Source organism: Typopeltis vanoorti, chromosome 14 (genome assembly GCF_054136105.1).
Source record: "Typopeltis vanoorti isolate ZY-2024b chromosome 14, IOZ_Tvanoo_1.0, whole genome shotgun sequence".
In the NCBI taxonomy this organism is placed as follows: Eukaryota; Metazoa; Arthropoda; class Arachnida; order Uropygi; family Thelyphonidae; genus Typopeltis; species Typopeltis vanoorti.
The window spans coordinates 28,570,553-28,595,347 of NC_143562.1; the positions used below are offsets into that span (position 1 = coordinate 28,570,553).

The 24,795-nt window shown below is 34.2% G+C and overlaps 1 protein-coding gene across 1 annotated transcript in view; it reads right to left on the minus strand.

Annotated features, from left to right (window-relative positions):
• LOC150099331 (growth hormone-inducible transmembrane protein-like) overlaps window positions 1–24,378 on the minus strand; it is a 57,157-nt gene extending 32,779 nt beyond the window's left edge. The window contains exons 1-4 of the mRNA XM_090403838.1: window positions 24,283–24,378; window positions 19,323–19,530; window positions 14,335–14,446; window positions 3,769–3,910 (exon numbers count right to left, since the gene is read on the minus strand). Coding sequence (XP_090259964.1) covers window positions 3,769–3,910; window positions 14,335–14,446; window positions 19,323–19,521 — 453 coding nt within the window. The 5' untranslated portion in view covers window positions 19,522–19,530; window positions 24,283–24,378. The remainder of the gene's footprint in view (window positions 1–3,768; window positions 3,911–14,334; window positions 14,447–19,322; window positions 19,531–24,282) is intronic.
• Between the last annotated feature and the right edge of the window lie 417 nt (window positions 24,379–24,795).

Sequence of the window (24,795 nt, forward strand, 5' to 3'; positions counted from 1 at the left end):
GGTGGTTTGTTCAGCAACACTCAATTGATGGTGTTGTTAGAGATGTTGAGTAAAAGTCAGCTGCTGAAAGTCTTATATGGACCTAAAATTTTAGGGAGTAATGGATGGCTGTGGTATTTTCAAAAGTGTCACACCTAAAGATTCACATGTGGTGAATCTTTATTGTATATCTAATAATAATATATACATAATATTGTATATTATTGTAATTCCTTTTTATAATAGTGACAATGATGTTGGATAAGGGAAATGGCGATTAGGTGATACTGATAGACTATGCGAAGGCATTTGACAATGTTGCGTAAATTGGAGCAAATGTGAATGGATATGAATCTGATGATTTGGATTAGAGAGTGTTTGATGGACAAATATCAAAGAATGGATTATGGAGGAGCTGAGTCCAGGAGAAGGCAGCTGACCAATAGTGTACAAAGCTCAGCACTTGGTCCTCTGTTTTAATTTGTACATTAATGACGCAGGAAATAATATGAGAGGAAATATTCAGCTGTTTGCCGATGATGCTTAAAGTGGTAAGAGTGATGGTAAATGAAGGTGATGCAGAGATCCTGTAGGAAGACTTAAGTATGACTAGCACAGTATGGACAAAAGTAAATGATTGCCAGTTTAATGTGGCTAAGTGTAAGATGATGCACTTTGGGAAGAAGAGATCACAAGCTGTGTATTATACTGATAGAACTAAATGCAGGAATCTAACAAGGCCAGGGACTTGGGGATGATTGTAGGCAGGGAATTGAAGTTATAGGGCATATTGCATAGGTTGTGAAAATGGCACATCAGATTATGTGACTGTTAAGAGCACACTAACAACAAGGTTAGAGAAGTTATTATTTGCCTATATAAGGATCTATTAAGGCTCCAAATAGATCTTTATCCGGATTTATCACAATTTCTTTATCCGGATTCCATGCGGATAAAGAAGTGGTGGAGAGGATCCAGAGGCAAGTGACAAAGGTTGTTGCATGTCAATGGAATGCTTCCTATGAGAAAAGACTGATGGTCTGTAAGTTTCAAAACTAGCTGACAGGCAAAAAAGAGGAAACATGACAGAAATATATAAATCATTAAAGTGGTTTTATAGGATTGACACTGAAGACTTTTTTCATTGCGTGGAAGGAAAGCAGAGAACAAAGGGTCACCCATGGAAATTGTGCAAAAGCATGGTTAGCATCATCATCATCAAATTCCAGATATATGCCCTCAAGGGGTGTACAGGATACGACAGTACTACACGAGAAATTTACATCATTACTAACTTCCTATCTACAATTTTCCTCCAAATCAGTCTGTTACCTGTCAAGACTCCAACATTATCAGATCTTATATTTCAATCTTCTAAGGCACTTTTTACCATATCAATCCACCTATATCTTGGTTTTCCTCTGGGTCCTTTTCCAGCCAACCTGGCACTGAACACTTGTTTTGCTAATCTCTCCTCCCCCATGCTGTTTAAGTGACCCTACCACCTGAGATTAGCTCTGCTAATGCATTCCTGAATGGTGACAACATCAAGTTCTTTTTAAATATCCTCATTTTTAATATAATATTGCCATTGATGCCATCTGTTCATGCCCCTAATCTTTCTCAGGACTCTCATATCTGCAGTCTCTAGACTTTGGTCAAGTGTTTTACTTCTGACCTAGCTTTCAGATCCATAAGTTAAAATTGATTTGAACACTGTCTTCTATACAGCTAATTTATTGTCTTAGCTTATTTTTCTCTTATTCCATATAAATTTATTCAGTTGACTTACTACCATACCAGCTTTAAAAATAAATTTAGTTTAATCCTTTATCCAAGTGTGAACAAACAAAGTTTACGCCTAAAAATATCTTTAGGAATGGGGTAAGGTAGTACAACACTGGGAAACTCATAGCAAACGTGGACTAAGCTAACATTACTCCTATCTCAGTATCTCCGATCATGCAAAACACATCTCCTTGCAGATATGTATAATGTTATGCATTAAGAGAAGGGCCACTACCCAGACTAGTTTTGACCTTTATTAAGGTCTCTTCAGTGGGAGCCAGGTGCAGAAGTGGAGATACCAGGCAGAAACAATAGCAAGCTCATCTTTACCTATAGGAGTTGCCAAAAGGTGTGTCACCTTTTTATTAAATTACTCTGGATTTAGAGAAAGATGTTGAAAGTTTTTTTGGGCCTAGCTCACACTGAAGAGACCTCAATAAAGGTCAAAACCAGTCTGGGTAGTGGCCATTCCCTTAATGCATAACACTATACATATCCGCAAGGAGATGTGCTTTGCATTATGGGAGATACTGAGATAGGAGTGATGTTAGCTTGGTCCACCTATGCTACGAGTTGCCTGGTGTTGTACTACCTTACCCCAGTCCTGAAGATATTTTCAGAGGCAAACTTTGTTTGCTCACACTTGGATAAAGGATTAAACTAAATTTATTATAGTCTAACCAAGTGAAAAATAAACTTTCACCATACCAGCTTTGTTGATTCTGTTGTCAATTTCCATATTTAATTTACCATCTTCACTAAAAATCGTGCCTAAGTAACTTAAATGTTTTACTTGTACTATAGGTTCTCCATTCACAATGCAGTTGATATTTTCAATGCTTCTGCCTATTTTCATTGTCTCTGTCTTGTTATTGCTGACCTTCATACCATATCTATTACAACAGTTATTCAATTTAGTCAGGGAATCTTGCAGACTTGCAGCAGATTTATTTAGAAGTATAACATCGTCCGCATAAAGTAAAGAGCTGACATTAACATCTCCAATTCTGATATCAGGTTTAATATCACTTTCCTTCATAATGTGATCCATATAGATAATGAATAACAGAGAGGATAATGTCCATCCTTGTCTGACACCAGATTTAACATTAAACCACCTTCCTATACTTCCTTCAATTCTAACTGCTGACTTACAACTCAAATAAAGACTAACTATTGCTTGATATAATGCACCATTAACACCATATGACTGTAGCGTTTTGAATAGCTTCTCTCTTGGCACCTTCTCATATGCACTTTCCAGATCTACAAAACTTAAGTACAGATCTTTGTTATATTCCCATGATTTCTGAAGTATCTGTCATAAAGTGAAAATCTGATCCTGACAGCCTCTATTTGGCCCTGAATCCAGCTTGTTCTTCACCAAGCTTCCTTCCACAATCCTTCTCAATCATTTCTCAGGTATACTTGCATATATCTTACCAGGAACACTGAGTAATGAAATACCTCTGCAATTCTCACATTCAGTTTTATTTCCCCTTTTATATATGGTTACTATGAGAGCTCTACTCCAATCATCTGGAATCCGTCCCTCTGAACTATGCGGTGCAGCCACTGTAAGACTTTTATACCTCCATATTTGAGCATTTCTGGTCGAATATCATCTATTCCTACTGCCTTTTCACATTTCAGGCTTTTGATAGCTTTTTCTTCTTCAAGTAAGGATATGTATTTCTAACTGAATGTCAGGTCAATATTTTTTTACCACTGTGCTGCCATCATTGCTTGTTTCATTTAGCAATTTTTCGAAGTAATTACTTGCATGTAATTACTAGCATGGTCAGCTAGGGTATTAATTTCTACATGGAGTGTGGCAAGTGGCAGAATGGAATGCCAAAGGTGGTAGTGAGTATTTTGTCAGTGAATGAGTTTATAAGAAGTAGTATGATAAGTATTGTGTGAAAAAGGGATTTCCTGCAATATGTCTTCTGACTGCATGGATAATACTTGGATGACTACCTGTAAAACAATAATACTTACAAGCCAGGAGTTTTTCATCATCAGACTCATCATGGCAGGTGATCGACTTACAGCTACTGCCGAAGCTGCAGTGAGCAAGATGCTTCCACCAAAATACATATACGTGCTCTTTATTCGATCCTTTACATACTGTGGCCACATCCTACAGAACAAATTATCCCTTTCATATCTATTTCTTTTTCAAGTTGTAAGATATAATAAGCATTAATATTAAATTAAAATATTAACAAGAGCTAAATAACAATACTATATAAAAATAAGCCATGAATTTCCATAAAAATAGTTTAAAGTAAACCTAATTCACAAAATTTGTCTGCCAAATTATTATTACCTAGTGGTACCTCTACCACTAGTAGAGGCAGTGGTGAGCTATAAGGGGCTTGCACGAGCCCTTTGTTAAATTTTTCTCAAATTTGTGAGCCCCTTCTTCTTGTTTAATAATCTTGTAGAACTAGAAAATACCACCGTGGAATGTATTTTCTGATAACTATATAAAAAATCATTTCATTGCATTTTGTTCTGATGGAGCTAGTTTAATGTTAGGAACAAATCAGGTGTTGCAATCAAACTTCTACAAAAATTTCCCAACGTTGCGATTTGGCATTGCGCTCATCGTTTACACTTAGCATTAGACGATTTGATAAAAAACATTAAATTAAAAACGATTGCAAAAAACCTTGGTAACGAAATTTTAAAGATCGGCTGTGTGTTTGGACCACCATGGATGGCTTGCAGTTTACAAGCAGCTCTTGCTGTTTGGAGAAATTACCCAGCTTTATGCAAGCATTTTGCATTGAATGATAAATATAAGGGCTTTTTAAATCGATTTCTCAATTTGGAATTTTTAAAAGATTTAGCATTAATGATTGATATCCTACAAGAATTATCATATCTGTCAGTAGCTCTACAAAGTCGCAATATAAGTATTATAAGGACTAAGTTAGACCCTTTTTTTTTTTTTTTTTTGCTCGACAATGCGAGCCCTTTGTTAAAATTTCCATAGCTCACCACTGTGTAGAGGTACCACTACCCTAGGCCTCATCACAGGAGGTACATTCATATGCAAAATTACATTTATTTACTAGTTTTTAATTAATCACTCATCCACCCCTAACAAGAGTAATTCTTTCATAGTTACTTAAATTCAGTGCTACTATAAGCCAGTGCCAAAGACTTTTGCAGATATTTTCAACAATAACTGAAAAGGATGGCTTTCCATAATATATTTTTTGGCCTTCATTAAATTTTTATTATGCCTGTCCAGCCTATTTCAGCCACATACAAACTTCTAGCTGTATCCTCTCTTAACTTCCAGATTCATATATATATTGCTGATAGAACATTATTAATCTCCTATCAGCAATCTTCCTTCAAATTAGTCCATTACTTCATTGTGTAGGCTTCTATGGAGATAGGATATTCTAAAAAATTTTTATCCGGTATTAAACTATAAACAAAGATGTCAAATAGAAACTGTTTTTTTTTTTATTTCGACTGGTCTCATGAAATACTTTGTTTCATTTCATGAGACCAGTCAAAATAAAAAAAAGAGATGATAGATGGGGAGTTCTTTCACTTGGTGGAATGGCAGGAAGGAGCGATGTGAAAGTTACGAAAGGAAGCTGTGAGCAAGAGGGTAAGGAGTGGTTTCTTTGTGTGGAGGGTGGTTGAACCATGGAATGCATTGCTTGAGAGTGGTTAGAGCAAGAATGGTCAATGAGTTCGAGGAGTGGTATGATAAACTTTGTGTTCTTAAGAACGACCTCCCACAGTGAGTCTTTTGACTCCATGGAGGCCTGGATAATAATAATAATTAATACTAGATAAAATACTCTAGAATAGCTATTTATTTGTGCACTACAAGTCCTGGAAGACAGAAATATCTAATATTTCAGTCTTCTGAAATATTTATCAAATTAATTTACAATTTTCACTAAAAATTGTGCCTAAATGGATGAAATATTTCACTTGTTCTATAGGTTCTCCATTAAAGATGTTGAAGTTATCTGTGTTTCTGCTTATTTTCATAGTTTTGGTCTTTTTGTTGCTAATTTTCATGACAAACTTGTTACAGTTTTAATTCATTTTAGTTAAGAAAATCCTGGAGACTTGCAGTTAAGAGCATCTCATCATCTACATAAAGAAAGAGCAAAGTTTGATATCTCCAATTCTAATATTAGGTTTAATGCCACTTTCTTTCATAATGTGATCAATATAGATGATGAATAAGAGTGGTGATAATGTGCATCTTTGTCTTACATCTAATTAGATTAAATTAAATTTCTCCACTTTCTGTTCAATCCAATGCTTAAAATATGTTCTGTTTTACTGAGATACAACCATATGAACAAAAACAATAAATAATACCCCTCAGGTTTTTTTAAAAAAAAATAAAAAAATTCATGCAGCTTCTAATATTTCATTATAAACTACAAAGAGCTAATCTTTTATGGTAATGTAGCTGCCCTTATAAACCAATCTAGGTTAATATATACTTGCCTTAAATATATCATTTCATAAAACCATGCAGCAAGTTCATACTAGTTTTCTCTGTCCTGAATCTGAGGATTTAAATAAAATGGCCAGCACACCATCATATTGCTGGCTTGCCATGTATACAACAGGTTTTTGGTTGTTTTTTTTTAATTGTCAATTCTTAATTTTTTTTTTTTAATTCTTCACTTTTTAAATTCATTATTTAATTGATTTCATTCATTTTTTTATATTGGTTTTATTCATATTTTATTTCAGCTATCTGATAATTATTTCTATACTTACTTATTGGTATGGCTCTTAACCTTCATATTGTTTTCCAAATGATATATTATCTTGGCTCAATCAAGTCCTATACAAGTACGATGTCATACTTATCTTCAAAAATATGTTAAATTAATAATAATTTTTAACATAATAAAACTCATGTAGTTAAAATTTAATTTTATTCTATGTTGGTTTACAGGAGTATCTTCATTAAAAGCTTTGCTCTTTCTAATTTACAATAAATAGAGATTATTTACACAAAAATGTTTTTCTCATCATCAAATTCCTGCCATGTACCCTCAAGGGGTGTAGAGGATATGATAGTACTACATGAAAAAAATTACATCATTATTAACTTCCTATCTATAATTTTCCTCCAAATCAGTCTGTTACTTGTCAAGACTTCAACATTATCAAATCTTATATTTCTATCATCTAAAGCACATTGTACCGTATGATTCCACCTATATCTTGGTCTCTTCCTCTGGGTCCTTTTCCTGCCAACCTGGCAGAGAACACTTGTTTTGCTAATCTTTCTTCGCCCATTCTGTTTAAGTGACCATACTGCCTGAGATTAGCTCTGCTAACGCATTCCTGGATGCTGACAATGTCAAGTTCTTTCCTAATATCCTCGTTTTTAATATGATATTGCCATTGATGCCATCTGTTCACGCCTCTAATCTTTCTCAGAACTTTCATATCTGCGGTCTCTAGTCTTTGGTCAAGTGTTTTACTTCTGACCCAGTTCTCAGATCCACAGTGAAAACTGGTTTGAACACTGTCTTGTATACAGCTAATTTAGTGTTCCGACTAATTTCTCTCTTATTCCTATGAATTTATTCAATTGACTTCCCACCATACCAGCTTTGCTGATTCTGTTGTCTATTTCTATATATAATTTACCATCTTAAGTAAAAATCGTGCCTAAGTAGCTGAAATGTTTCATTTGTTCCACAGGTTCTCCATTCACAACACAGTAGACATTTTCAATGATTCTGCCTATTTTCATTGTCTTTGTCTTTTTATTGCTGACCTTCATACCATATCTATTACAACAGCTATTCAATTTAGTCAGAGAATCTTGCAGACTTGTAGCTGATTTATTTAGAAGTATAACATCATCTGCATAAAGCAAAAAGCTGACATTAACATCTCCAATTTTGATATCATGTTTAATACCACTTTCCTTCATAATGTGATCCATATAGATAATGAATAATAGAGGGGATAATGTACATCCTTGTCTCACACCAGATTTAACATTAAACCATCTTCCTGTACTTCCTTCAATTCTAACTGCTGACTTACAACTCAAATAAAGACTAAGTATTGTTAGATATAATGCCCCATTGACACCATATAACTGTATCATATTGAATAGCTTCTCTCTTGGCACCTTGGCATATGCCTTTTCCAAATCCACAAAACTTAAATACAGATCTCTGTTATATTCCCATGCTTTCTCGACTATTTGTCGTAAAGTAAAGATCTGATCCTGACAGCCTCTATTTGGCCTGAATCCAGCTTGTTCTTCACCAAGCTTTTCTTCCACAATTCTTCTCAACTGTTTCTCAAGTATACTTGCATAGATCTTGCCAGTAGGGAAATACCTCTGTAATTCTCACATTCAGTTTTATTTAACTTTTTATATATGGGTACTATGAGAGCTCTACTCCAATCATTGGGAATTCGTCCCTCTGTCCAGGCTTTCTGAACTATGCAGTGCAGCCACTGTAAGACTCTTATACCACCATACTTCAGCATTTCTGGTCGAATATCATCTACTCCTGCTGCCTTTCCACATTTCAAGCCTTTGATGGCTTTTTCTACTTCAAGTATGGATATGTATTACTGACTGCATGCCTAGTCAGTGTTTTTTACCACTGTGCTGTCATCACAGCTTGTTTCAATTAGCAGTTCAAACAAAAATAAACTCTTCAAACAAATAGAAAAAAACTCCAATGGACAATCCACTATTTCCTCCACCAGATAATTAAGGACATCTTATTCTCTTCAAAACAACCCCAACCATCCTTCTGAGTGCATTACACTAATGATATAACTGCAAACTTCCTTCATCCCAAGGTATACGTCCTACGTTCCTAAAAAAGATAAATAGTCTACATCCTCATGTGAAATTCATAATGGAAGTGAAAAAGAGGGTAAATTGAGATTCTCCACATTTTGCTTTCTTCTTCGTTAAACTACTTCTGTATATCATAAACCAACTTCATTGGCTGTTTAAGTATTACAAAATCAGCTGATCATCCTTCACAAAAAGAAACTCAAGATTATGAAGAATCTACAAAATCATGTACATGTTATTCATTCCAATCCTCAAGACCTCCATATAGAAACTTGTAATCCAGAATGATATGCTCGACCTGTTTCAAGAATCTTAAAGAAAGATAACATGATACCAACATTTTTTCCAATTAATAAACTCCTTGGCTAAGTTCCATCTTTGCTCTCTAGAGCAGGATTTCCATATAATATAAAATATAAAAATCTTTAACCTACCCACAGCATTAATGTACTATATGTTTACAAAACTTTTCGTGGGCAGGAGTCGCATAAAAAGAATTAAACTAAAATTAACAGATAATATTATTGAAATTGTGGACAACTATATTTCTTATTCTTCTTTATGTAGCTTCCTCAGTGAGAGGGTACAGCACCATGTCCTTCTCTCTGTTGGTGGCTTTCCTTGTTTCTGCATAGCAATGTGATCCTGTCCATGATCTTATATCTTCAAGCCATGTCCTTCATTTTTTGCCTCTTGATCCTTTTCCCATAATTTTTCTTTCTAAAACTGTTAGTATCCTCTGTCCTGCTGAACCTCTCAGTACATGTCCTGCCAATCTCCTCTTTCTCTGGATCATTTCCTAATAAAGATAATAAAGATCTCTGTGTTCTCATTCTCTGTAGGACATCTGTATTTGCCACATGTTCTGTCCATGAGATTTTCAGAGCTCTCCTATAGCACCACATTTCCAAGGCCATTATCTGTTGTCTTACTCTTCTTGAATATTCAGGTCTCACTTCCATATGTGAAAACTGGTCACACTAATGTACTTATCATTCTTTTCTTTGTCTCAATACTCACAGAACTTCTAAGCAGATCTATTTTTCCAGAAGGCATCTTTAGCTATGGCTGTTCTTATTTTTATTTCTTTATCTTGCTTTCCATCTGCAGTAAAGTAGGTGTCTAAATATTTGTATTCTGTTGTATGTTCAATTTTCATATTGTTTATAAATATTTCTGGCTCAAATCTGTTTTCATTTGAGATTTTCATAAATTTGGTCTTTTTTGTATTTATATCTAATCCAAATTCTTTACCTTCTTCAATTAGTAGTTGCAGTAGTTTGATTAATTTGTTTCTGTTTTCTGTTATTAGAATGGTATCATCATATCTAAGATTGTTGTATTTTATACCATTGATACTAATTCCCATTTTTTGTTTTTCAATTTTTTTCATCACTGTCTCACTATAGATATTAAATAGATTTGATGAAAGGATACGACTTGTCTAACTCCTCTTTTTATTTTCACTAGAGAAGTCTCCGAGTTAAGCAGCTGCATTTTCTGTTTGGTGTAAATCATTTTTATAATCTTAAGTAAATGATCTTCTATGTCTAATTTATCTAATATATTGAACATTTTATTATGTTTTACCTGGTCAAAAGCCTTCTGAAAGTCTATGAAGCATATGTAAATGTTCCTGATTCTTTCAAGTGATCTTTCTATTAGTATTTTTAGTTCCAGGATGTTCACTCAATTCACCGATTGAATTTTAGATACATGGGATATTAGGCTCGCAGCTCTGTAATCCTTGCAATTTTGTGCATTATTTTTCTTTGGAATTGGAATGCAGATAGATGTTGTAAAAACTTCAGGTAATTCTATTGTTTTATAGATGTCCTGAATGGATTCCACTAAATAGTTATTATTATTGCCAGTCAAAGCTTTCAGCAGCTCAGCAGGGATATTATCACACCCAGTGGATTTATTATTAAGATTCTTAATTATGTGTTCTATCTCCTTTCTTGTCAGTAGAGTGGTATCTGTTGTTACATTTAATTTATGGTGTCATGAATCATCTAACATGTTACCATTATCATCATCATATAGATCTGATAAGTACTCCACCCATTTTCCATTTATCTTTTCCTTATCAATGATTATGTTTCCATCTTTGTCCTTGATGTTATTATTAGACTGTGTACGTTTTGCTTTTCCATTAGGTTCTTTCACTTTCAGGAATGCTTCTCTGGTTTTGTTTCTATTTTGTAATTCTTCTATCTCGGTGCACTGTCTATTTATCCAGTTTTCTTTCAATCTCTACATAACTGTTTGATTCTTTTATCTAATGTTTTATATCTTAATCTTTCTTCTTCATTTGCTCCTCTTTTCCATGTTCTTCTTTCATCGATAAGGTTGATTACTTCTTGTGTTATCCATGGTTTTTTCTTTCTTTCTTCTTGTTTATTGATATGGTTTTTAGCGGATGTTATGACAGCGGTTTGTAGTCTATTCCACTCAAAGGGTTCATTTTCGTTTTGCAACTGTGTAAACAGCAGTTCTGAAACATTGTCATTAAATTTTGATTTTACTATTGGATTTTGTACCATTTGCAGATCCCATTTTAAGGGTTGACTTCTTTTAATTTTATTGTTTTCAGGCGAATATTCATCTTCATTAAGACCAGTCTATGATTAGATCCACAGTCAGCACTTGGCATCACCTTTGAGTTCCATATTCCATTGAAGTAACGTTTAATGACCACAATATAGTCTAACTGATTTTTGTATCTTCCATTAGGACTTTCCCATGTATATCTTGCTGTTGGTTTTTGCTCAAAATAAGTGTTAGTTATGATAAGACTGCGCTTGTTACAGAAATCAATCAGCTTTTGTCCTCTTTCATTCCAAATTCCAAGTCCAAATGGACCCAGGTGTGCATCTGTTCTCTCTGATCCAACTTTTGCATTCCAGTTCAACTATATTTACTTTGGTCAATTAGTCAGCTTTAAGAAAAAAGAAAGAAAAAAAAATAGACAAAATTGTACTACAAAACAAAGCACCTTGGGTGCATAAAGATTACCTGTTAAGAATAATGTACCTGTATCTTTAAATGCAGGTGCATTATTCCACTGTTTACCTATAAAAGTGAGACATAGACAATGACTAAAAGAAGACATTGCAAGTGATCCAGACTTTGGAGTGAAGAATGCTCTGTGTGTGCACACACACAAAAAAAAGATAGAATTAGAAATAATAGAAGCACAGAGATGAGTAGACTAGGATACTGTGACTTACTGTAAAGCATGGCAATGGAAATGAGTGGCCACATTAGCAGATGAACATACAAAGATGAACAAAATTAATCACTGAGTGGATAACAAGAGAAGAAAAGTTTGCCAAAGAATGAGATGGAAGGATGACCTACAAAAAAAGCTTGATATAAGATAGCAGACATTATCTAAACTAATGTCCACCATCTTATAGCTAACTGATATCAAACATCCCAATACAAATTTATGGAGGAGGTCTATTCTGAACAGTGAATAGTGATTGAAAAAGAATATATTATAATATTGGGATCTTGTCATGAAGATTTTATATAATTAAATACTGATCCTTTGTTATAAAAAAAAAAAAAGAAAGAAAGAAAAGAAAAGTAATTTATATATGCTGCAATATCCTCCAAATATAGCCAGCAATGAGACTATACAATGACCAAAGCATTACCAGTGTAGGGTTACTGTATCCAGTGAGGCTTGCCAGTCATTAAAATATGGTTTTGTTGATTATCACAACCAACAAGAGGATAGAATATGCAAGCAACATGTTATCTTTAGAGCATGCCACAAAGTAACTAACTGCAATAGTTCCTCACCTAAAACAAATGTGTTGTGGACAGCAGTGATTGCCTTATTTTGTACTTAATGATGGAATAGGAAGAAAGTTAGAATGTTGAGAAAGAATTATGACAGTTTTTTTTCATTTTCCTGAAATATAGATGTAAGTTATTTTCTGCTTGATGGAGAATGGAGATCTCAAATGTTTCATGAAACAAAGTTTCCAAGTTGAATTATTTTAGATTACAAAAGTAGTTTCTCAGAAGATTATTTTTTAAAAATGACTTTCTTTATGCATAGTGGATCAAAACCCAATAACTAACACATCCCATAACTTTTCTCAATGCGCTGAATGCAATGCTCCCCTATTATTTCAACTTCCACATACAGTCAACTCTCACTTTATATATGCTGCAAAGTCCCGAAGCCACATGTCGCAAGAGATGCTTTATGGATCGATGGGCATAAGATTCCCTATGATGGCCAGAATGGGTTTGTGAAGGTCAGATCATGTTTTAGCAATCTGCTTACATTTTATGATAAGGTGACGAATGCATTGGATAAGAGAGATTCCAATACAGTGATTTTATTGGACTTTGCAAAGGTATTTGGGAGATTACCACAAAGCAGATTGGTGTATAAGCTATAGAAGATGGGATTAGATAACAGATTGGTTAGATGGATTGAAGACTGGCTTTCTGAAAGATACCAGCAAGTTGTGTTATGATGGAGCAGTGTCTGAAAAAAGGAAAGTGACCAGTGGCATGCCTCAGAGTTCTGTTCTTGAGTCCCTACTGTTAAACTTATTTGTTAATGATATTTCATGCAGATTGACCGTGGATCTCCAAATGTTTGTTGATGATGCATAGTTAGGTAGAATTATTAGAGTAGTGCTGATCTTAATTCACTGAATAGACATTTTAGCTTGGACAAATGAGTGGGGTTGCAGTTTTAATATTAATAAATGCAAGGTGTTACACTTTGGAGTATAGAGATATAAGACTGCATGCTGTAATGGTGGAGTTGTACTTCAGAAAGTGGATGAGATTTGGGATCTTGGAGTGATGGTGGACAGTGGACTGAAGTTCTGAGGATGCATTGCAAATATTGCCAAGACTGCACATCATGTTGTTGCTATGATAAAAAGTACACTAACATGTAGGGATAAGGAGATGGTGGGGCCTCTATATAAGGCACTGGTCAAACCACACATGGACCATTGTATTAAAATTTGGTCACCTAGTTTTTGTGATGTGGAAATACTAGAGAGTGCCTAAAGACAAATGATCAAAGTGATATCTGGACTCTGGAGTGTTGGTTTATTAAGATTGTTTGAGGGAATGTGGATTGCAGAGGTTGGTAGATAGGAGTAAAACCTGAGATATGACAGAGACCTTCAAGTTAAGCTTTCTGTATTAATAATGTATAATAATTCCTTCCGTATTAATCTAATAGAATCTCTTTAAAATACAATTAAGGAATCCTTAAGAATTTTAAAGGAGTCTATTAATTAAAACAGAAGGAATTCTAAAAAGAGTAGATGTTAAGATGAGAAGAATGAGAATCCATCCCTGAAAATTGTATAAAGATGTGGTGAAGGGTGTGAGAAGTAAATATTTTACATGGAGAGTTGTTGGTGAATGGAATGCATTGTGGAGTGCAGAGAATGTAAATAACTTCAAAGTTCATTATGATAGACATGTTGCTGGTTGAGTGAGCTTTCCATGATGAGTCCACTGACTTCAAAATAATAATAACACTATTCCTCGAGGTCACTATGAATCTTCTATAATGAAAGTTGACTATATCCTGATATCTCATATTCAATATATCACACCTCTGTGGCATATACTGAGTAAATTCATTAACACAAGGTTGAAAAGATCTTGATTTCCCCCTGCAAAACATGCCTTAGATCAAACTTAATTTAAAATACAATACTTACATTGACTGCTCAAGGGCACCAGCTTTACTAGACAAACCTAAACCATAATAGCAAAGAGCACCAAGACCAAATGCAGATGCACCTGCTAAAGCTCCTTTTCCAATTGTGAATGCTATAAAATATAGGAGATCTTGGAATATTCTCTAAAAGATTTTTTTTGTTAATTTTATCACTTAAATTAAAAAATTTAATCTGTTAGCATTTAAGCAGATTTTTTTTTTTTAAAAAAAAAAGCAAATAATCTTTTGTTATTATTATTTTGTTCAGAAAACAGCATTGTAATGACCAGATTTTTATTTTAAAACAAACAGTTGACAAATCATAGGAATGAAACAAGGGCATGTATTTAAATTCTATACATCAGGAAGATAAGGTATAAGCACAAAGCTCAAGATTCAAAATGTTACAATTATATGGTGTTAATTCTATATATATTATTCTATATATATAGAATAATATATAGCCTACATTTAAGCTGTATGCGGTGGGGATGTTCCAAAAGCAATGCCTCCATTTGTGATAGCTGACTGGCCAGAAGCAATGCAAAAAAAAAAAATAGTCTAAATTCTGTTAGATTTTCATACACTATTTCTCAACATAATTTGTCTTCCTTCTATACGTTTCTCACGACCATATAAATTTTTCAAAGCTACTATAGAAAAATTTTCAGGTTGTTCTCAGAACCATTTTCTCCCTTCTGTTTTAACCTGTGCATTTAAAATGGATGCCTCAAAATATGTCTTCAATCTAGGAAATAATCAGAAGTTAAATGGAGTCAAGTCATTGTTTCAACTTCTGAACAGTTTTTGCAAATTTATTCTTCCCTTTCATCATACAGTCATGGTAAATAACAAATTTGTGTGCCAAAAAGACAGTCAGCATGCATTTTCACACAGAAGGTTCAGATTTGAACTTTTTGGTTCTCGATGAGCTATGTAAAAATATTTCAGAGTGAATATTGACTTCAGTATCTTAATGATAGACCCAAATTTCATTCCCGGTCATAATTTCATGAAGAAAAAATTGCTTTCCCTTTGGTAAACACTGAAATAACAGTAACAAACTTCCATTGTCAGCTAAGTGATGTAGTACTTAACAAGCATGTTTTATTCTGTAGAATCCCATTCAATTTCAGTGCTGGTGATTTCTGACTAATCATATATATGGAACTCATCAACTGCTGTGTTCAGATGCCTACTTTTATGATCCATTGTAATTCCAATTCCACTATCAGTGTTTCCTGTTCTTCATGTTCAGATTGATGATGCAAAGCTATTTCACAATAAAAAAAAAAAAATCTTGTAATCAGCAGTGAATTGCAACAGCACTCATATTTTCCTGCATTAACAATTCAGTTACTGTGTGCAGCTCTACACACGGTGATCTGACTAGGAGGGATTAAGGTAAGGGGAAGAGCAATCACTAAATTTACCAAGCGGCAAAACTAAGAATAGATTTTGATTTGTGTACTGTGAATCAGACCTGAATAACTAAAATATTTCAAAAATCTCACTCTAAAGTAAAATGTGTGCATGTGAAAATAACAATTAGTGTTATTTCCATATAATAATTAGTGTTATTAGTGTTATGGGCTGGAAATAGGAATAGTCGCTGGCCCCAAGTGGCAAATTATCTAGTTATGCCATTATTTGCATGCTTTGAAAAACTATAAAAGATACACATTCATTTGTGCATGCAATGACATAAAAAATACAACTTTGACTGCACACTACTATATACTAAACTATAGCAAAAGATAAAAGGAACAAAAGACTAGACATGTTATCAAAGCTTCTCACATACTGTACATATAAGAAGCTTTGAAACAAGTACAGTGGTGTGTGTGTGTGTGTGTGTGTGTGTGTGTGAACTACTTTTGGAATTCCCCTCATAAATCAGCAGATAGTCTTCTTGTGCAACCTTCATTTCTATGTAAAAATCAGGTGTTAAGACAAGAACACACTCTATATCCACTGTTATTCGTCACTTATATTGATCACATATTGAAGGAAAGTAACATTAAACCTAATATCTATACTGAGGATAAATCAACTAAGCAGTTTACTTTATGTAGATATTACAATAAAAAAATCCATTACAACAATGCTATAACAAATTTCATATGAAAATCAGCAAAAAAAATAAATAAGCATAATAAATACAACAAATAAGCATAAACTGTTCACAAGCAATGTGCTGCAGAACTAACATCTGCCCTGCATCATCTCCATAATTTGCTATACATATCTGCTACTTATCCTGATACATGGAAGCAATCTCATATCTATCCTATTCCAGAAAAGGGTCATAGAAGGTCATCAAACTACTGACCAACTACCATCACCTCTGTCCTCTCCAAAATAATGGAGAAAGTCATCAATAGCCAACTCCTCCACTACTTAGAAGCCCACCAATTAATCCGCTACCATCAGTCAAAATCCCACAGCTGACCTCATAACTTACATCATCCACCATTGGACACACCATGGAAAGGTTCAGAGAAACTCATGCTGTTGCCCTAGACATTTCCAAAGCTTTTGACCGTGTATGGTATCAAGGACTGCTAAACAAATTGTCATCCTCCTGTATTAGATAGCTAGCTTTCTCTCTCTGGTCATTCTCTGCGAGTCATGGTAGATGGTTCCCTCTCTTCGAGCTTTACCACCAATGCTGGAGTGTCTCAAGGCTCTCTCCATTCACCTACTCTCTTTCTCCTGTACATAAATGACCTACTTGCAATAACCATTAATCCTATCCACATGGTTAGACTATAATAAATTTAGTTCAATCCTTTATCCAAGTATAAGCAAACAAAGTTTGCACCTGAAGTATCTTCAGGACTGAGACAACTCATGGTAAAGGTGGACCAAGCTCTCATCACTCCTTGTCTCAGTATCTCCCATAATGCAAAGCACATCACCTTGTGAACATGTATAAGGTCATGCATTAAGGGAAGGGCCACTACCCAGACCGGTTTCGACCTTTATTGAGATCTCATCGGTGGGAGCCGGACCCAGATGACTTTCTCTAAATATGACTTCTCCATTGCTTCTGCCTTAGTATCACCACTTCTGGATCTGCTCCCACCGACGAGACCTCAATAAAGGTCATGGGTAGTGGCAATTCCCTTAATGCATAGTATTATACATGTCCGCAAGGAGATGTGCTTTGCATTATAGGAGATACTGAAGCAAGGAGTGATGAGAGCTTGGTCCATCTTTACCACAAGTTGCCTCAGTCCTGAAGATACTTCAGGTGCGAACTTTGTTTGCTTACACTTGGATAAAGGATTAAACTAAATTTATTGTAGTCTAACCAAGTGGGAAAATTTTCCAACATCTTTCTCTAAATCCAGAGTAATTTAATAATAAGGTGATACACCTTTTGGTAACTCATACAGGTAAATATGACTTCTCCATTGCTTCTACCTTAGTATCACAGCTTCTGGGTCTGGCTACCACTGACGAGATCTCAATAAAGGTCGAAACTGATCTGGGTAGTGGCCCTTCCCTTAATGCATAGCATTATACATGTGCTTTGCATTATGGGAGATACTCAGACAAGAAGTGATAAGAGCTTGGTCCACCTTTACCACGAGTTGCCTCAGTCCTGAAGATACTTCAGGTGCAAACTGTGTTTGCTTACACTTGGATAAAGGATTAAACTAAATTTATTATAATCCTATCCACAACTTTGCAGATAATAGAACTCTCCACTCATCCTATTCATTTGATAAACCATGCAATACTCTGACATCCCAGGCTACAAGATCATCTACAACTAGTGCCTTAAACATTGATCTACCTACTATCTATCAATGGGGCAAGGATAACCTTGTTATGTTCAATACCACCAAAACACAGTCTTGCCTTTTCTCATGCAAAAGAGATTCCAGGTCACCTACCCTTATCCTCAGCAACACACAAATTGCCAGACAAGATTAGATCTCTTTACCTGGACTAACATTTACCTCCAGTCTTTCCTGGCATAAACAATCACAATAGCTTTCTCGGCATCCACGAAACTTGGCATTCCCTTTTATTTAAGAGCCTATTTTACACAATACCAACTCTTCACTACATACAAATCCCAAATCTGCCCATATTTAATATTCTAAACATGGGCAGATTTGGGGTGATGCACCTCAAACTTACCTTAAAATTCTTGATGCCATCCAGAGGAAAGCAATTAGGCTCAGATGATCCTCTTTTACAGACTCACTCCAGTTTCTATCTCACAGTGTGTCAGCACTGTGTCTAATCTACAGGTATTTCCATGGTCATTGCTCCAGTGAATTTTCATCCATAATTCCTCCAGTTTGTGTTGCACTTGTTAATACTGGAGCCTGAGCACCCCTTTACTATGCAACTGTGAACCAAACACACCAAACCTACTTCTATTCATCCTCTTTTATTTCGTCTACCTCTGTCCACTGGAACGGCCTTCCTCAAGAAGTATTCCCGAACAACTACAACCTGCAACTCTTAAAAAAAAATAAAAAAAAAACATGAATAAACTCAGTCCTCATCTGCACCCCACACACGGCACTCGTGCGTATAGGTACTTCAACCTCTTATGTATGGGATCAATATATATATAAAAAAAAAGAAGAACAAAATAGCAGAATCATCAAAAATATCAACTACATTCTTAAATAACAATAAAGCTCAAATAATAATATATAAATTATAAAACGTTTCCACTTAATTAGACATCCAAATGAAGGCTAAGTGCATGGTGCCTGCAAAATATCTTCACTTTCAAAAAAGTCCAAAGAGTGGACCGAGTTAAAAAATGTTGCACTGCCAAGAGTACAATGGAGTAAAGCTGTTTGGGATGGATGAGAGCATAATTTTAAACATTTCCAACTAAAATAACTAATTAATAAAAATAATGTTATCACTGATATTAATAACAATTGGATTTTTAAAAAAATCACAAGAAAGTACACATAAAAGATATTTTACTATCTTTTTGAAGATCCTTACCTGATTCTCCAGCAGGAGCCATTGCAATCTCTTTAAGTGTTCTACGCCGAGTTGCTTTTCTAAATCCTGAACGGACATCATTAGCAAATAGCTGTTTACGAATTAATAATGGCGTTGTTCCTTTAGTCGATATCCTAATACAAGAACTGCCCAACTGATGCAAGGGAAATACCCTTATCAAATAAATGCTTGAGGCCATGATTAATATCTGAAATAATGATAATTTCACTTAAACATAACTGTCTATTATATATATATATATATATATATATATATATATATATATATATATATGTGTGTGTGTGTGTGTGTGTAATACAAAAGATAATCAATGAATGGATAATATTTCATGCTACTATTACTTGTAATAGTAGTATGAAATATATTAGGTAATATTACTATTACATTCATACCACTACTACTGTTTAATTCATGGTCTGAAGAATTGAGCAAAGATGAATTGTTTGGAGCATGAATAAATACCAAAAGGCAGTAAACTGCATATTATTATTCTGGACCTCCAAGGAGCAATAATTATTTATATTATATTATATTATGTATGACAGTAATATAACATGCATATATACACATGTATAAATCAGAAGCAAATCTTTCTGATATGGCTCTAAGGCATAAATCACATCTATCACTTAATGACAGAAGAATATTAATCCACACAATTTTAATTTATATAACTTTCATATTTCTATTTTATGTATATAAAATATATAAGAACATTTATAAGATATATTTAAATTAACTTATTTAATACATACTGTAAAAATATTTCTGCAAAACTGCTGCTTAAGTAATGTGAACAAGAGCAGCTATATATAAATATTCTCTGAATTTCAATATATGGATTAAGGTTTTAAGTGACTTTGAAAACCATTTTTTTTTCTCCCAGAATAAGACAAGTATGCTTAACAGTAACTTTTAATGACTGCCCAATATTCTGCTAATACTTTAACTGAAGTCCATAATGAGTCTTTGGACTCCATGGAAGTGTCAGTAATAATAATATAATAGAGTAAAACTGAATAAGAAAAAGTCCTTTTCAAATCGAAGGGTGCACCGTTCCGCTGTTCTTCCAATTGCGCTACAGCAGCTGTTTAATATTAACTATATAATCAAGTTACTTTTGTATAGTTGCGACTTATTCCAATAAATAAAAGCACTTATAACTGTACTTCCCTAACAAAATGAGTGACTTTATTAAATAATCACAGGCAATTAGGATAAGTTCCTTGACTAATAGTCAATTATGTCAGTAACAGCATTTGCTTTTGTGGGTTGCATATACATTTGTCACATATGACTAAAATATCCGAAATAGCAAACTATTATCAATTTTTCAGTGAAATCTAGAGCTACTGTTATTAAAAGAAAACAAAATCAAAATCTCATGACTGAATGGTATGACTTTTTTCAGGCAAAAAGTGCTGATGATCTGAAGGTTGAACAAGTTACAGGTAAGATGCATTGATTAATTTCTTCTATGTCTACTTAACTATAATGATTAAAAACACTGGTAGTTTCATATCAACAACTCTAAATGGTCCTAGGAAAATACAGGATTGAGTTGAGAGAGATTGTGTCTATAAAAGTCAGAATGGATTTGTAAAAAGAATGTTGAAAGTTTATTTTTCACTTGGTTAGACTATAATAAATTTAGTTTAATCCTTTATGCAAGTGTGAGCAAGCAAAGTTTGCACCTGAAAATATCTTCAAGACTGGGGTAAGGTAGTACAACACCTCATGTTGTACTTCCTTATGGTGTTGTACTACCTTACCCCAGTTATCCCAGTCCATGGTTTCTTGTCTTGTCTGAGTTATGACCAGTAACTCGGACAAGAAACCATGACTGACATGATGAAAGTTATCCTTTCGAAATCAGTGCTTGTGACTATTTCAAGTAAATGTAAACAGAAAAGGAAAATGGAAATTTCAATCAAAGCGAATTGCTATATGTTTGATTCTTCTCTCGTTCAGTCTTGGAACATTTCCTGGAGAAATAGAAAGTGTTGTTTTCATACCAACAAGAAATGCTTTGGTAATGGATTTAGTTGTGAATGTTTGGTGAGTAATCAAGAAAGCAATGAACATCACCAAATAAGATTTTTTTTTTTTTGAAAGATCAAAATGAGGAGATTGTAAGTTGAAAACTTTATGACATTGTATATCAGAGAAAACATATGCACAAATGCTTCTGAGATTAAAAAGAATCAATTCATGTGCAAAGGAGAAAACTGAGATGAATCATGCTTTTAGTTTGTTTGGAAAGTATATGTAGTTTTGAGGAATGCAGATGGAAACAAACATCACCAAGCAGAAACGAATACTATATACATATTGCAAAGCAATGCGGAAGGTTTTTTTTTTTTTGCAAAATTTTTTTATATATACGACGGTGGTCTAAAAACTTCTCGGCCTAACAATGAAAAAACGAATTTATAATTTCAAAATTATTTTTATTTTTCAATATAATCTCCCTTAAGACTAATACATTTATTCCAGCGATGCTCCAGAGCCATTATTCCTATCCCTGTAGAGGCTCTCATTAAGATCTGCAATACCCCTCTACAGCTGCAATCACCTCTTGATTTGAAGAAAAACACTGACCAGAGAGGAAGAGTTTTATTTTTGGGAAGAGATGGAAGTCAGAAGGAGACAAATCTGGAGAATAGGGTAGATGTTCCAACAATTCACAGTGCAGATCCCTTAATTTTCCCATTGCCAAAAACACCTTTGTTGGGTAAGTGTATTGTCCTGATGAAATATGATTTTTTTCTTCTTCTGCAAACCGGGTCTTTTCTGATGAAATTTTTTGTCTAGACTGGTTAAAAGATCAGAATAATATTCCACAGTTATTGTTTTACCCTTTTCAAGATAAACAAAATGCCTTTAGCATCCCAAAACACCGATGCTATGACCTTTCCTGCTGATGGAACCGACTTTGTCTTCTTCGGCGCTGAACAACCAGCTTCTGTCCAGCTGAAAAACCAGCTTCTGTTTTGACTACTCTTTGGATTCTGGTGTGTAATGGTGAATCCAAGTCTCATTCATAGTAATAAATCGACACACAAAATCAGTTTTTATTCTTGTTAAAATACTCTAAGCACTGTTCAAAGATTTTCATGCGAGTGTGTTTTTAATCTGCTGTGAGCAAGTGCAGCACCCAGCTTGTGCAAAAGAATTTTCATTTGCAATTCTTCACGCAAAATATATCCTACTCATTCTTTTGAAATGAGTATGGTCTCAGCAATTTCATGCACTTTGACTCACTGGTCATCCAATACAATATCGTGCACTTGATCAATGATTTCTGGTGTTGTTACACTTTTTGGACGTCCTTCACGTGGATCATCTTCGAGGCTGGTATGGCCATGTTTAAACTTGGCAGCCCATTTCTTAATTGTCGAAAATGAAGGAGAAGAGTGCCCAAAAACTTTTATGAACTTCAAATAAATTTTTTTTGGCATTAAACCTTCTTTTACAAAAAATTTTATAACCGCACGATACTCAATTTTATCCATTTCAAGGGATAAAATTGAGTATTCAGACAGATTCACATTGCTTCAGACAGCTGTATAAAACAAACTACTTGATAGAATGACTTGCAATTTCACATGGATGCTTATGACAGATGTACCAATTTAGAAAAAAAATCATGCCGTGCTGCCATCTATGGCCGAGACCGAGAACTTTTCCAACCACCATCATATAATTATTTTTCATTTGTTGATTTTCCATGATTATTGTTCAAAATGAGTTGAAATGTGGAGAACTTGGAATAAACATTAATAGATTCTTTACTAAGCCATGCATATGAATTTTACTTAACTCCTCTGCAAAAAGACTATCATCAGCAGATTTGGTCACTTGGTTTCTATTAACCAAAATACACAAGTGGCTAAGACATCTTAATTATATGCTGTTTGTAGGGAAAAGCTGACATATCTGTCTATTCATTAAATTGCAGAATTCAGTGGTGGATAGGCAGATGAAGACAGGATTATGGAAAGTTGAAGACAAGTAAATTAGAGAGACTATTCCTAGAAATAGTATAAGGATAAGAGTATGATTAAGTAAGATGTAAAGGGTAGATTTTTTTTTTTAACATGAATAGTGGCTGATAAGCATACTCTGAATGTCATAGGTGTGAATGAGTAAGATTCAGTATAATGGATATGCTACCAACTAAGCAAGACCTATCGTGATGCTCTTGACTACAGTTTTGTTATTAATAATAATCTTATAGTTTAGATAATCTCATCTGCAGTTATAAAAAATCCTTATCCATGTTTCTGTCATAATGGGAATCAAACTTATGTCTCTCCATTTACAGGATGTTATGACTATTACTGTTACTGATCGAGTCACATACAGAAATGCTGCATCCCTATTCCCCTAGAAAACCATAATCTTGGAATATTTCTATAATTATTTGACATTTCCTTTGAGTAATAAATACGATCAGCACAACAATAAAGCAAACAAGTCCTGAAAAATATGAAATAACTCAAATGATATGTTGTACAAATAAATATGAACAACATATTAATGGTAAAGATCATAAGAATAAAACTGGCAAGCTAGCCAATACGAAAAGGTATCAAAACATTCAGTTATCGACAGACCACTACACAAAGTAAACTTCAAAAGGAAGTTTACTTTGTGACCTGCAAAGATAATTCTAAAAATGAAAATTGGCACGTGAAATGTGCTTGTTATTGAGATCATATTCAATTTAAGTAGTCCAATAGTAATATTGACTCCCACTATTTCTGTATAAAACAAAATACATTGAAACTTCAGTGACGCAGATTATATATGCATAACGATCCTGTTTACTTTTCTCTCACAAACAACAGCTGCAAAAATTACCCTTAGAAATACTAATATTTATATTCATACCAAAAAAAATAAAAAATAAAATGGAAGAAAATAGGCTACTTACCACAACTAGGTATATTCAATTTTATTTTCTGATTTCTCAAAACGCAACTCTAAACCTGCACAAGCATTCTTACATCAGATTCTAACGTCGCACGCCCTCTAGAAAAGGAAAAATGAACGCGGAATGTCAAATGACGTCACTATATAAACATCAATAAAAAAAAAAAAAGAGAAATTACTAAAGTGTAGAGACTAAAGGCTTCAATTTGGCATAATAAGATATTAAAATAGAGAGCATGATTGATTGATTCATATTTTATAGTCAAATATAAGGAGAAATTATCTGAATCTGTACAGAAGGCAGAATGCCTTTTCATTACCCAAAAGCAGTGGACGGTGTTATTTTGCGAAACATTCTGGAAATCGCTAGGCCATGGCCCTCACAATGGGGGGGGGGGGGGTGACAGGGCTCTAGCCTGTGGCCATAATCAGGGGAATGTCTTGTCGGGTTCAGTTAAGTGAGACTAACAAAAGACAAAAAGAAATTTTATAAAATATGAATGAATATGTGCTG